The 14,472-nt window shown below is 41.4% G+C and overlaps 1 protein-coding gene across 2 annotated transcripts in view; it reads left to right on the top strand.

Moving 5' to 3' along the window:
• LOC100761790 (probable E3 ubiquitin-protein ligase HERC3) overlaps positions 1-14,472 on the top strand; it is a 160,068-nt gene that overhangs the window by 28,571 nt on the left and 117,025 nt on the right. For both annotated transcript variants that reach the window (XM_027429738.2, XM_027429739.2), the window contains exons 3-9: positions 3,969-4,128; positions 4,970-5,046; positions 5,765-5,986; positions 6,878-6,969; positions 8,157-8,287; positions 9,573-9,733; positions 12,287-12,363. In XM_027429738.2, coding sequence (XP_027285539.1) covers positions 3,969-4,128; positions 4,970-5,046; positions 5,765-5,986; positions 6,878-6,969; positions 8,157-8,287; positions 9,573-9,733; positions 12,287-12,363 — 920 coding nt within the window. The remainder of the gene's footprint in view (positions 1-3,968; positions 4,129-4,969; positions 5,047-5,764; positions 5,987-6,877; positions 6,970-8,156; positions 8,288-9,572; positions 9,734-12,286; positions 12,364-14,472) is intronic.

Raw genomic sequence — 14,472 nt, 5'->3', positions numbered from 1 at the left:
AAATTCTGGTTCCACTGCCAGGGGTCCCATAGATTGCCCAGTGCTCCTAGCTGACAGGCATGTTCAGGGGGTCTGGATTAGTCCTATGCTGGTTTCCCAGCTGTCAGTCTGGGGTCCATGAACTCCCCCTTGTTCAGATAAGCTGTTTCTATGGGTTCCCCCAGCCTGGTCTCGACCCCTTTGCTCATCACTCCTCCCTCTCTACAACTGGATTCCAGGAGTTCGGCTCAGTGCTTAGCTGTGAATCTCTGCTTCTGCTTCTATTAGCTACTGGATGAAAGAGAATCATGGCTGTTCTTTAAAACATTCCACAAAATATAGATGAAATGAAAACTTTCAAACTTATCCATGAAGCCAGTACTGTTGTAGTATCCAAATTGGATAAGGTTATAACAATGAAAAGGAAACTACAGACCATTTTCCCTGATCAACATAAATGCAAAAACCCTTAGTAAAATACCTGCAAACTGAATTTAGGAGCACACAAACATAGTAACCGAAGTGGAGTAATAAGTATGTCAAGCACAAAACACTGCATGATCATTTCAGTAGCTGGAGGAGACTCCTTAGGTGGGCATTCACCATCTCTTTATGATAGGAGCTCTGAAGAGATTAGCAATAAAGGAATCATAAGGAAACTGAGGGATTTTTCAGAAATCAGTAACAAGGCAAGGATCTGTCCCCTTCCTTCTTTATAGTGCTTGAAATCTTAACCAGAGCAACAAAGCAAGAGGAAGGTAAAACACAGTCAGGTAAGAAAAGAAATCAAACTACATATTTGCTGGTGTTATGATCTTATACCCCAAAGATCTAATGATCCCACCAGAATTCTTTTGATCAACATTTCTAGAAGAGTTTAAAAAAATTAACATGCAAAGTTAAGTATCTTTTTTTTCTACACAAACAACAAATAAGACAGAACTAGGAAAACAATCCTATTTACAACAGCTCCCTACTGCTCCCTTCCCTGCCAACCAAGAGATGTAGAAGACTTTTGTTATTTTTGAGATCATATTTTAATTACTTTTCTCCCTCTAAACCCTCCCATATATTCCTGCCTGTTCTCCTTCAAATTCATGACCTCCTTTTAAATCAACAGTTATTGCATGCATATATATCTCCCTTTCCCCAAATGATGACAGACTTTGATGATCCCCCATGGGAGGCCTCATCCTCTCTAAGGGTTTGGGGCGTGGGATGAGGAGATGGTGCAGGGAGTGGGAAGACAGGAGGGAGAGGGAACTGGGATTGGTATATAAAATAAGATTGTTTTTAATTTAAATAAAAAATTAATAAAAAACATGAAAGATGTATATCTTCCTAAATATAACCTTTTGAGTCTATATAATGTTACTTGCAGCTATGTTTTCAGGATTGACCATTGACACTGGATGACCAATTGTGCTTTTCCCTGCTCCCAGATTTACTTAGTTGCTGATAGTTTTTTATGTATGGTTGTAGGCTTTTCTATCCAGTTTGGCATGTTCGATGGTGTCTTCATTGTTCGGCTTATGTTTGGACAGTCATTTTGGTTAGACATTATGAATGTGGCTTCTGATAATACTAGGAGGTACAACCTCACAGCAAAGTTTCTTACAGTATTTCTGCTGTGCATGCATGTGTGTGATGTGTGTATGTGTGTGTGCGTGTGCGTGTGCGTGTGCGTGTGCGTGTGTGTGTGTGTGTGTGTGTGTGTGTGTGTGTGTGGTGTATGTATATATATGACACAAACATATTTTCACAGCTGTTCATTGGCTGATGGGTATCAAGATGGTTCCATGACCTGGCTATTGTGAATAGTTAATATTGACTTCGTTTAATATAGGCATTCAGGTTACCTCTATGACTTGCTGTTCTTGACTCTTTCAGATGTACATACAAAGTGGTACAGCTGGATTGTGTGGAGGTTCTAGCTATAATTTTTTTGAGACACCTTCTCAGTTGCTCTAATCACTTGCATTTCCACCAATAGTATCTAAATGTCCTTGCCCGGCTCTCTGGTGTATTGTTCTCTTAATGCTAGCCATCCTGACTAGGTTGGAATGGACTCAATGTAGAAATGGTTTGCAATTTCCTGATGACTAAAGATAAAACTGTTTCATGTATTCATTAGGCACTTAAGCTACTTCTTTGATAAACGATTGCTAATTCATTGACCTATCTATTAACTGCATCATTTATTCTTTCATCCATTAACTGCATTATTTATTCTTCTGGCATTTAGTTTTTATAATTTGTTATGTATTTTAGTGATGAACACATGGCAACGGATTTCCCATGTTCTGTGGGTGTGCCTCTCTATTATTAATGGTTTGCTCTGTTGCACAGAAGCCTCGTAGTTAGACGCAGTTCCACTTGTCGATTCTTATTGTGTCCTGAAGAAATTCAGTCCTAATGTGAAAGTCACAGCCCATACTTACATTATAAAGTGTCTCTCTCCCATGTTTACCTGTAGTAGTGTCTCCATTCTAGGTCTTACATGAAGATCTTTGAACCAGTTTGTAGCTAACTTTTTTCTTTTTGAGTCAAGGTCACATGAGGCTGGCCCTGGAACGTGAACTCCTGGTTTATCTGCCTCCACTTTCTAAGGGCTGGCACTACAGGAGTGTGCCACTATATCCAGATTAAGCCATTTTAAAAAAAAATAGGCCATAAGGTAGGGATATAGTTTCAATCTTCTACCAGTTGTCAAACAACCTGTTCTCCACTATGTGTTTTCAGCACCTCTATTGAAAACTCAAACGGCAGTAGCGTGATTTAGTTCTGGATCTTCTGTTCTACATTGCTGCGCATGTCTGTTTTCTCAGTAGAATTTGATGTCAGCTGTTACAGAACTTTCATTGTTGCTTTTCTGGGGGTTCATATGTGTATATATGATGGGGCCATACATGTATGTATATATGATTGGTCCACACATGTGTATGTATATATGATGAGTCCATACATGTATATATGATGGGTCCAGCTATATCTATGTCTGTGTCCATATCTATATCTGTCTGTCTGTCTGTCTATCTGATGGATTAGCCTTGTAGAAGAAAATGGAACTGGAGAGTCTCATGTTAAATGAAATATGCCAAGCACAGAGAGACAAGTAGCATATGTTTTCTCTCATATATGGAATCTCAGTTAAAAAAAAAAAAATGACCTGAGTCTGGGTGTTGGGGTCGCACGCCTTTAATACCAGCACTCGGGAGGTAGAGGCAGACGGATCTCTGTGAGTTCGAGACCACCCTGGTCTACAAGAGCTAGTTCCAGGACAGCCTCCAAAGCCACAGAGAAATCCTGTCTCAAAAAAAAAAACTAATAATAATAATAATAATAATAATAATAATAATATTTTTAAAAAGACATGAAAATTGAAGGAGGACTTTAAGGCATAGGAAGGGGACGTAGGGGAAGGAATGAGTATACATAATGAGAATAATATGCTGAGAAATCTTCTATATAGTATGGAAATGCCAGTGATGTGCTGATGAACGCCCAGAGTTTAGTATTTCTGTAAACTTATAGGTTTCCTGGTTCTCTTTATAAAGTAAAATTGCCTTGGTTGATAATTCTATGGTTCATCTTCATTGTCAACACTTGGTCAAGGATCACCTAGGAGCGAGACATCTAGGAATATTTTGGGGGTGTCTCTGAGGTTTAACTGAGGATGGAAGACCTGCCCTGTGTGTGGGTGATCCTATCCTGTAGGCTGGGGTCCTGGACTCAGGCACAAGGGGTGAGGGAGAAAGCCAGCAGAACCCCAGCATCCCAGGCTCTCTTCCCAGGTGGCTAAGTGTGAGGAGTCACAGCTGTTGCTCCTTTCCCCTGGTGCATCATGCTCACTTAATTGTGAGCAGCAACAAACTGTCTTCCCCTCTTGACAGGTGTTGGTCCCACAGTGGAAGGTGGAGAATGAAGGGGAGCCTCGTTGCTGTTTCCAGGCTGTGTACATTTTCTTCCCTTGTTTTGATCTCTTTCAGAACAAATTGGAGCATTGGCTGATCAGCATATTGTACATGTGGCATGTGGAGAGTCACACAGTCTGGCTCTTAGTGACCGGGGTCAGCTGTTTTCTTGGGGTGCAGGAAGTGATGGCCAGTTAGGACTCATGACTACTGAAGATTCTGTGGCAGTGCCCAGGTGAGAATGTCACCCAAAGGGTTCCTGATTTTATACTGTTTTCTTCATGTCGTTGCTATTTCCTTTATGCTATTGATATGCCTGCTAACAACATTTGTGATACACTCACACACAAAACATAAATACAGTGCTTTTTAGTAATGTGCTCCTTGAATTACAAACACACGAGTTGGTCTAGGACTGAATTTGTTCTGGGACTGGCTACCAGCTGAGTTCCTGGCAGCTGACAAGTGTGTTGACTAAAAGGGTGCCTCTTTTATCTCTCAAACATATTTACCTCAAATTGATGATCGGAAAGTTGTTTTTAATTGTCTTTCTTTTTCTTTTCTTTCTTTTTTTTTTTTTTTTTTTTTTTTTTTTGAGACAGGGTCTCATTTAACCCAGATTGGCCTTGAACTCACTATGTAGCAGAGGCTAACTTTATATTTCTGGTCCCCTTGCCTGTACTTCCCAAATGTAGGTTCCTGGGCACTGTCAGCCACAGTCTGCTCATTAGCATTTATGGAGACAGTAAATGCTTTGGAGATCCTAAAGATTTTGTGTGCCACAATAATCACTTTCTAAAGTAGGGATGGTACACAGTTGGATTTTAGAAATGGGTCCAAGTGTAGGAGAATTTGTTTGTTTTAAACAGTAAATCCCTAAGAGTGAACCTAGTGAGAGCCATAATAGAATTTTATTAGACAAGATTACATGCTTAATTAGACAAGATTACATGCTTAATTTTGGAAAGGTCTTTTAGACAAGATGGTATTTTTAATGAACGTGTTTAGTCAAGAATGTTTCTGATAATTGTGTTTCTGTGTGAATGCACGTTTAAGAAAACCGTTTTCTGTTTTAGGTTAATACAGAAGCTGAACCAGCAGACCATATTACAAGTTTCCTGTGGCAACTGGCACTGCTTGGCTCTGGCAGCTGGTAATTTATATACATATATGCTAATGTTATGTTAATTTAAAAACCACTTCTCTCCTGCAGTCCTGTGTTATCTAACTGAAAGCTTTAACTGAACAGTGGCATTTGTTAAACAGCCTTCGTGTAGCTCATCCTTTCTGGGAGACGAGGATGAGGATGTAGAATACATTGCTGTTTCAGCTCCTACAGCAAAGAGAAATGAGGGCCATGGCAGTGCCCAGGTGTTTTTCAGAATATGGAAGTATTTTTGGACTTTGTTTTTAAAAGCTACGGATCCACTCTCAAGCTCCATTTTCCTGTCAGGATTCCAGATAAATCCTGGTGCAAGGATACACTTTTCATGCTGCGTGTTTTGCTTAGGCCTCCTCCGTCCTAGAGCAGTTCTGGGTCACAGCGGCAGCTCCTGGCAGTGTGGTCAGTGCTAAGTTCACCTTGCTTAGACATGCCCCTGGTAACCAGCCTGGTTAGAACCAAATTTACCTAAATCTTCAGTGTTTTCTTTAGATAAGTGTCGCTAGCCTTTGAAGGGCACTAAGGCTTCTGATGTCTAATGCTGCTTTAGGATTTGGAAAGCTTAAAACACCAGGCGTCTCTTCCTTTTCCCCCGTGGGTGGGTTTGGTGCATATAGGGCAACCAATGAATAGTGTAGCAGCAAGATTATCTTGGTGTATGGAGCTGGAATCATTGTTTATAGCATCGGTTGTCCTGTTGTTGTTTCAGATGGCCAGTTCTTCACCTGGGGAAAGAACAGCCATGGACAGCTGGGCCTGGGGAAGGAGTTCCCCTCCCAAACCAGCCCCCAGAGGGTGAGGTCTTTGGAAGGGATCCCACTGGCTCAGGTGGCTGCAGGAGGGGCTCACAGCTTTGCCCTGTCTCTCTCAGGAGCGGTATTTGGCTGGGGAATGAACAATGCCGGGCAGCTAGGGCTCAGTGATGAAAAAGGTATGCAAAGTCTCTGTGTGCACATTCATGTATTTAATAAGTGCTTCTTGTGCACCTGCTGTGTGCTGGCCTAGTGCTAGGTACAGAGGGAGCAGACATGAACAAGAGACGACACCTGTGGCTTAGCAGAGACCACATTCTAGTGCATGGCTGCTAATATAATCAGTCTGCCAATATATGGTGTGCCACATGGCTTTAGAATAAGCTCCCCAATGATCAGGAGCTGGTCAGGAAGGAGCTCTCTGATAAGGGCATATTTGAGCAGAGCTCTATAGGAGACCAGGTGGCAAGTGGGACATGTACATAACTTGGTGAGGAATATTCCAGGCCAGGGACCAGACACCGACATGAAGATGAGTGGTGGGGAAGCAGAATTGGAGATCAGGGAAGCTATGCAGGCACTGCTACCAAGGACCCCAAAGGGCACAACGAGGACTTCGACTTCCCTCCTCAGTGAGGGAGAAGAAATGAAGGGTTTTGAGGAGAGCAGTGGTCTAGCGTGAGTAGCTATGGTGGGTCAAGGGGGCAGGGATCTGTTTGGAGGGAGAAGCACTAGTCAGGTTTTTGTAGTGCTTGATGGTGCTTCTGTTCATAGGATGTGTAACTGGAAAACTGGAAAGAGAGGGAAGGTTGGAAGGATCAGGCTGTGTGTGTGTGTGTGTGTGTGTGTGTGTGTGGAGTTGGAGTGGACAGAGTTAGAGAGTACAGGAAATAACGAGTTAAGGTTTTGATATATTAAACTTAAATTTTGCTGGACTTTTCAAGTAGAGTTGGAGGCAGAGAGCTGAATGTGTATATAAAATCAGCAGATATAAAATTTACGCCGATAGTTGTATATATCTCGTTTAAAAGGCCTATGGTAATGACAAGCTGATGCTTAATTTATTTTAGATCGAGAGTCTCCGTGCCATGTGAAGCTTTTACGAACACAGAAAGTTGTCTATATTAGTTGTGGAGAGGAGCACACAGCAGTTCTCACAAAGGTGAGGGGCTTAGGGGACTTGGCTGGAGGGACAGGGGGACACATGGGATGGACATGGGCAATTTCAAACATGGCAGAGTAGCCATGATGGTGAATTCTTGTGCTTGGACCTGACTTTTCTATTTAGCTTTATTTTGATTGTCTTGAGAGGAACACAGAGAATCCTGCTGTTAAACAACATGCCTGTACTTTCCTCTTGGAAAAGTTTATAGCGTCTCAGTGACTTTCAAAAATAGTTCAATATAAATAACTTAAAAGTATGATATGTATATGCTTATGAAAAACAGCACCCATCCTTTGTTCTTTTTAAATAATCCATTTTAACTACTAAAATTATTAGGTGGTGTCTGTTGCTTCTAAAAACATTTACATGCTAGAAAAAATGAAAATCCTTCCTTCCCTTTTTTTTTGTGCGTTTGAGACTAGGTCTCATGTATCTGGCTGTTTATCCTGTCATACAACATGTATTAATATGGTTTGGAACTCCCGCACTCTCTGCCTCCACTTCCTAAATACTGGGATTTTAAATGTGAGCCACCATGCCTAGCTCATGTTGGGAACTTGCTATCATATATTGCTTAGCATTTCTTCAAGTACAAATTTAAAGTCTTTATTTCAGAGTTTATGGAGCCTCCGTTTCTTACATGTGGGTGAACCTGAAGAGTCTTCTTATTTCACCTATTTTAGCTTTCAAAACGTCTGCCTCCAAACACATTATTGCTCTTAAAAATTATTTTGTGCAAGTGTTTTGCACGTGTATGTGTATCATATACATGCCTGGTGCTTGTGGAGTCAAGAACAGATTGTTGGATCCCCTGGAACTAGAGTTACCTCTGGCTGAGAGGCTCGGGCATTGAGTTCTGTGAGCAGAACTCAGGTCCTCCAGAAGAGCAGCTGTTCCTAAACTGCTTAGCTAACTCTCGCCCTGCATCACTTCTCTTTTAAATAGTCTTTAAAATCCCCAAATGGCATATGGTCCTTAAGGACTTTGTTCCCTAAAGCTGAGCTCTTACATCCCTTTATTCTTTTTCTACCTCATAAATGTTCTCAAGGGATGATGATGGCCAAGTACTGGGTGAGTGCAGTGCTTTATACAGACTGGTGAGATGGAACTTATGTGCAGGTTTTAGATGACAGCCCTCAAATTTAGGTTCCAACGCCACCTGACTGACCCTTGTTCCTCGTTAGAGTGGGGGCGTGTTTACATTCGGTGCTGGTTCCTGTGGACAGCTTGGACATGGCTCCATGAATGATGAAGTTAATCCCAGAAGAGTTCTGGAGCTGATGGGCAGTGAAGTAACTCAGATTGCCTGTGGCAGGTGAGTGAGCGCCTCTGAGACCCAGAAGTGGGTCTGGCAGTGGGAAAGCCTGTGGGCTCACTGCACCACTGCCATGTTAAGAAATCTTTTTCTGCTTGCATTCTTTTTTTTTTCTTCTATAAGATAGAGCTGGTCTCTGGTCCTGACACTGTTCTCAAACTCTCACACTCATCAATATGTAATGGAGGCTTCCCCCTGCCCTTACCTCCCATAGTGAAGGGATTGTTGGCATGTGCCAGAGTTCACAGCTTTGTTTTAGGAAATCTCAACTGTAGGGAAAGTGAGACTGTAGTCGGCATGGTAAGGAAGGGTTTTAGGTAAGCAGACCAAAAGGAGAACATTGGGCCTCTTGGGATAGAGGTTGAGCAGCCGAATGTACAGAAGAAATAAAGACGGAGTGTGGCAGTTCCTTGCTGTACCTCTATCGCTTTTCTTTCATCCTGAAGGGGGGATGTATGTGGCAGATGGCTCATCTCTTTCCACATGTTGCCTTCCTCACCAAGATCAGGAGGCACGTTTGTGACCTTTGTCACAGCAATACAGTGATGTCTTCTGTGGTTTCAGTAGTTACAAGCCTGCCCTGCAATCACAAGGACGCAAATTTGGATTCCCACCAATCACATTAAAAAGCCAGATTTGGCAATGTGCATCTGTAACCCCAGTCCTGTGACAGGCTGAGACAAGAATATTCCCTAATCTCACTGGCAAGCCAGCCTAGTTCACCAAGAGACACTGTCTTCAAAAAAGGTTCAGTGAGAAGACTATCTTTTAAAAAGGCTCAGTGAGAAGACTGTCTTTAAAATAAGGAGAAAATTATTTCTGGCCTTTCACACACATGTGTGTTCATATGTACATACACATGTACAGACTCACTAGCAATCATAATACACACACACACACACACACACAGAGAGAGAGAGAGAGAGAGAGAGAGAGAGAGAGAGAGAGAGAGAACGAGAGAGAGAGAGAGAGAGAGAGAGAGAGAGAGAGAGAGAGAGAGAACTACAAAATCAAATTATACAAAACTTCTCAATGTTTTAAGCAAATTTATTCTTTAGTGTCACACCGCTTTCATAGTTGTTCTGGGTTGTAGCCATAGGTTAGCCATTCCTGATTGGGTGTCAGAGGTTAGGAGTCTGTTGTTCAAAACAAAACATAAGAACATGGAGAGACTCCAGAGGAACCCACAGGAATTGCTGTGGTCTCATATGGAAGTTAAAAATCAGATTGATTGTACATCCTTACCAGTGGAAAGAGTGCCAATGAGTCAATTCTTTTCCTACAGACAGCACACCCTAGCCTTTGTGCCTTCTTCTGGACTCATCTATGCCTTTGGCTGTGGAGCGAGAGGTCAGCTAGGAACTGGACACACATGTAATGTTAAGTGCCCATCTCCGGTGAAGGGGTATTGGGCTGCCCACAGTGGTCAGCTTTCAGCTAGAGCTGGTAAGAGTGATTTTCACTGCAATTAATTATTATTTTAATATGTATTTGTTACTCACCTTGAACTATTTTTGAGGGTTAAGCATGAGTTGTTTTGTTCTTTGTGTTTTGGGGTATTTATCATCAAACCATTCAAGCATTTGCTCTGCATGAAGCTCTGTAATTGGAAGCTTAGAGAACAGCTGTCGGGACTTGAGGGTGAATATCTTACTGTTGTTATCAGTGAAGATTAATTTTCAAGTCTTAATTGATTGTTTAACAAATTCCATTACCATGTTAAGCACTAAAAAGCAAGCACATGACTGTTGGTCATCACCCCCTTCTCAAAAGCAAAGGGCTGATCCCTCAAGATCAAAAAAAAAATTCTAGAGGCAGGATTTGAACCCAGATCTGCCTCACCCAAAAGCCTGTATTCTGGGTTCTGCTTCTGGTGTCTGGTGATAATGGGATGAGACTTCTTTCTGAAGATTCCCTTGAAGAGATTGGGCCAGCATACTGTTGATTTCATTGGAGGCTAAAGTAAGACAGTTACTCATATTGACCTGAAATAATATATCCAGAGCTAGAAATTGAACTGCCAGGTTATTAAATAGAAATATAATTTAATAATCAAATTTAATTTTGAATTTTAAACTAACAAATTTAGGGTTTTGTGTGGACTTGAAAATAACAGTTACAAGTTTCCTTACTTGTGTTTGTCTTTGTGAAAAGCAGAGAAAAGGGATTCATTCAATTGGCCACATTGGGAAGAGGAACAATTGAATGGTCCAGTGTCTCCCAAGTTCATCCTTCTCCCTCCAGATGCTAAGAAACTTAAGGCCAGGGAATTAATCATCTTTGCAAACCTAGCATACAACATAGAGCTGGTCAAACCTGTCACTCAGTAAATACTTACAGGACCAATATGTATAACCAATATAGTAAATTTACAACATGAAATCAACAGGACTGTCTGTATTAATACTCTCCAAAGCAAGGTGGGGGTGGGGAGGTGGGGGTGGGGGAGGTGGGGGTGTCTTTTTTGTCATTTGTAAATATCTTTCTCTAGGTATTCTCCTCATACTTGAAATATATGTGCTGAGCAACTGTGCTCCTGGATCTGGTAGCACTCTTACAGACATTCAGGATCACAAGTCCTAGGCCAGCCAGCAATAATTGAATCAAGAAACTTAACTTGAAACCACAGGTTTTTGAAATTGAGTCACAATCTGGCTTGACTTAAGTGGTTGTAAATTTATACCTGTGTGTTTGAACATGGTAGAAATAAGATTTCAGATTTTCATGTCATATGCTATGGACCTACGGCCCTTTGTGACAGTATGAGTCAATAGAGGAGGGCACTGAAGAGTACTACAGCTAGAGGAGGGCAATGAGGAGTGTTACAGCTAGAGGAGGCTAGAGCTGGTGGTTAGAGTTTGTGAAGGGGAGGACTTCGAGGGAACAGAGCTGTTACCTGGAAGTGTAAAATTCATGTCAAAGGAAGCAAACTATCCAAGGAAGATATACTGTGTGGGAGAGGAGGAAAGAGGTATAGAGAGATGAAACAGCACAAGATATTTGGGTTATTAGAAGATACAAAGCAGTTACATGGATAGCCAATCAGATCAGCCATGAAGTCTCACACACACACACACACACACACACACACACACACACACACACACACACACTCACACACACACACACACACTCACACACACACACACACACACACACTCACACATGCACGTAACATTAAACAAACTGCGAAGGTTTGTGTATATTTAGGTGTCTGTGTGTATGCATGTAACAGTGACAATTAAAAAAGAGTCCATCGGGCGTTGGTGGCGCACGCCTTTAAACCCAACACTCGGGAGGCAGAGGCAGGGGGATCTCTATGAATTCAAGACCAGCCTGGTCTACAAGAGCTAGTTCCAGGACAGCCTCTGAAGCCACAGAGAAACCCTGTCTCAAAAAACCAAAAACCAAAACCAAAACAACAAAATAAAACAAAACAAAACAAAAAAACAACCAGCTAAAAGAGGCCATGATTTCAAAATGGAGAGGGGAGGGATGAATGCAACAGGTTAGGGGAAGAAAGCAATGTAATTACATTTTAAATAAATAAAAAAAAAGCAATTAGTTGGTCTTACGATTACCCCTCATGATGGGGTATCTTCCTGGGACTAGAAAAAGAGGTCTTTGTGTTTCTCGCATCACCCTGAAGGGGAGAGAGAGGACCACATGCAGATGTGTGATTGCTGCGCATATGTTACCATTAATAGTAGTGCTCATTTTAGTATTCAGGCCAGTGGCATGATGGAATTAGCATGAGGAAGAGAAACAAGGTCAGGGTTAGCTGCCTATGAGGGAAGCGGGCAGGGAGGGTATGGACACTACTTCATATATTTATTTTTTACTGAGCTAGAAACAGTCCTGGGCAGTGAGCAAGGAGGAAGGACTCTTCTCTGCACACAATTAAAATAGATAAGCATACTTTGGAATATCAGAAGAGGATCGAAGGGAGCAACCATTGAAAAACAAACTGATTGAAATTTTCTTTATTGTTTTTGACAGACCGCTTTAAGTACCGTGTCGTTAAGCAGATCTTTTCTGGAGGGGACCAGACGTTTGTGCTCTGCTCCACATATGAGGTAAAATTTTCTTTTGATGATCACATTTAAAGTAGAGTGATGGTAGCTGATGTTTACTTTAATAGTTACACAAACGCTTTGGGGTTCTTTGTTTCTACTGATTTTTATCTTGCTAAAAGAAACAAACTAAGCCTTGACATTATCTCCACTTAGCTCCTTCAAATTGCTAATAATTATCCTGTTGTTATCATTGTAAAGTTCTAATTTATGGTGGAAGATTAATTATTTATATCCATATTTGTTCTAAAAAGAAATTTAAGGAGGCTTAGAGCATTCGTGTTACTATTTTTCTGTTTCTTCACTGTTAAATACCAAATGCATGCTAGATGCTTGGTTACTTAGTGGGTTTCATTGTTTGATGTGACCCAAGTATATATAAGAGAAATTCAAAAAAGGTCAGGGTCTTTATTCTTTATCACCTGTTTGTGATACCACACCAAGATTTCCCTTCTCTTGCCCCTTCATCACTGTACTAAATAAGCTCAAGAACAGTGGTGTACATGGGCATGATAGTGCACACCTGTAACCCTAGTACTCTTCTGGTAGAGACAGCAGTTCAAAGTTATCTTTGCCTACATGGCCAATTTGGACCAGCCTGAGCTACATGAGACCCTGTCTCAAAGGAAAAGCCAAAGGAAAGGAAGGAAAGGAAAAGAAAAGGGAAAGGAGGGAGAAGAGCAAAGGAAGGGGAAGGAGAAAGAAAAGGAGACAGTATATTTTGCCTTTCAGTGTTCAAGGTCTGGTATAGTTACAAGAATCTGTGGCACTTATCTTACTCATTCTACTCTTCATGGCCCAGGGCAGTCAGCTGAAAAGAGTGCTGAGCTATGGTTTTCTTCCTTTTTCTTTCTCATACTTCTACTTGTATTTAACAAGCCCTATAGGGGGACAAACTCAAGGTAGTAATTAGAAAAGCAGGAGACTTGGTTGGGAAGCAAACAGAGACCTTTCAATTGGGAAAGTCTCTCCATTGCTCTGACACTCTTCCATCTTTAAATCCTGTCCCCTTATTGCTGTTCTCTGATTCTATACGAATGGTCCTGGCCAGACTGAAAGCTGTGGCCAGTCAGCCATGTTTCAGATCAGGAGCCTGTGGAAACCCGTGTACTTTAGCCATCTTAGAAGTGATGGAGAATTGCTGCCTTGGACCCATTTTGGGTTCAACTTTATAACTTCACAGAAAATCTTGGAGGAAGTTGAGGTTGTACTAGTAAAACAAATGGTAAAAACACAGGGCCTCTTTAGTAACTTGCCTGTTTTCAAGTGATGGACTTGCAGGAATTCATTTATGTAAGAAACTGACTTGTTTTTTTTTTTTTTTTTTTCTGAGAGTTAAACATAAAACTTAAATTTCCTTCCTTTAATAAATATACAATACGATCTACGTAGTCATTTTAAATGTATTAGTAGTGTTGGGGAATGGAAAACAACCCACTGATAAAAGAAAGTAAGTTACATGACAGTGTTAGTCAGCCAGTACGTTAAAGTTTCAACTGGTAAGAGGTGAGTTTCAAGTTCACAGTGGAATGTTCCTCCTGCCCACTTAGGTAGCCAGGCATACCTGCAGCTCACTACTGCCCTTTGTCTCAGGCTGCCCTTGCAGCTGTGGCAACCCTGTCTTTTCAAATATAAAGCCATACATATTTACATCTTATCTCTCTCCTTCTTTCTCTCTATAGAAAAATAATGTTTCAGATTGTTTTGGATTTTGAAATATTTGCATATGCATAAGGTATCTTGGTGGTGGAACCCAAGTCTATACAAGAAACTCACTGCAACTCCAGTGCATCATGGAGGTCATGCCATATGACCTCTTAAATCACTATGTGCATGAACATGAGACTCACTAGGACTCAAACACACCGAAGGCATGTTACACAACATCTTAAGTAATTGTTTGCAGTACCATGAGACATACCACAGCTCCAACACACTGTGAAGGTGTGTCATGGGACATCTTAAATCACTGTGTGCATGAACAAAGCTTCTGGCCCTGGAGTTTCCCACTTCTGGGGTCATGTCAGCTTTGGAGTTTGAAGCTTTTGGGCTTTGAATGTTCCACCTATACTTGTATATTCCTTTCCTGTATTAGTCAGGGATTCTGAGAAT

Source organism: Cricetulus griseus, chromosome 8, assembly GCF_003668045.3.
Source record: "Cricetulus griseus strain 17A/GY chromosome 8, alternate assembly CriGri-PICRH-1.0, whole genome shotgun sequence".
Lineage (NCBI taxonomy): Eukaryota > Metazoa > Chordata > Mammalia > Rodentia > Cricetidae > Cricetulus > Cricetulus griseus.
This window is presented reverse-complemented; position numbering and strand designations above follow the sequence as displayed.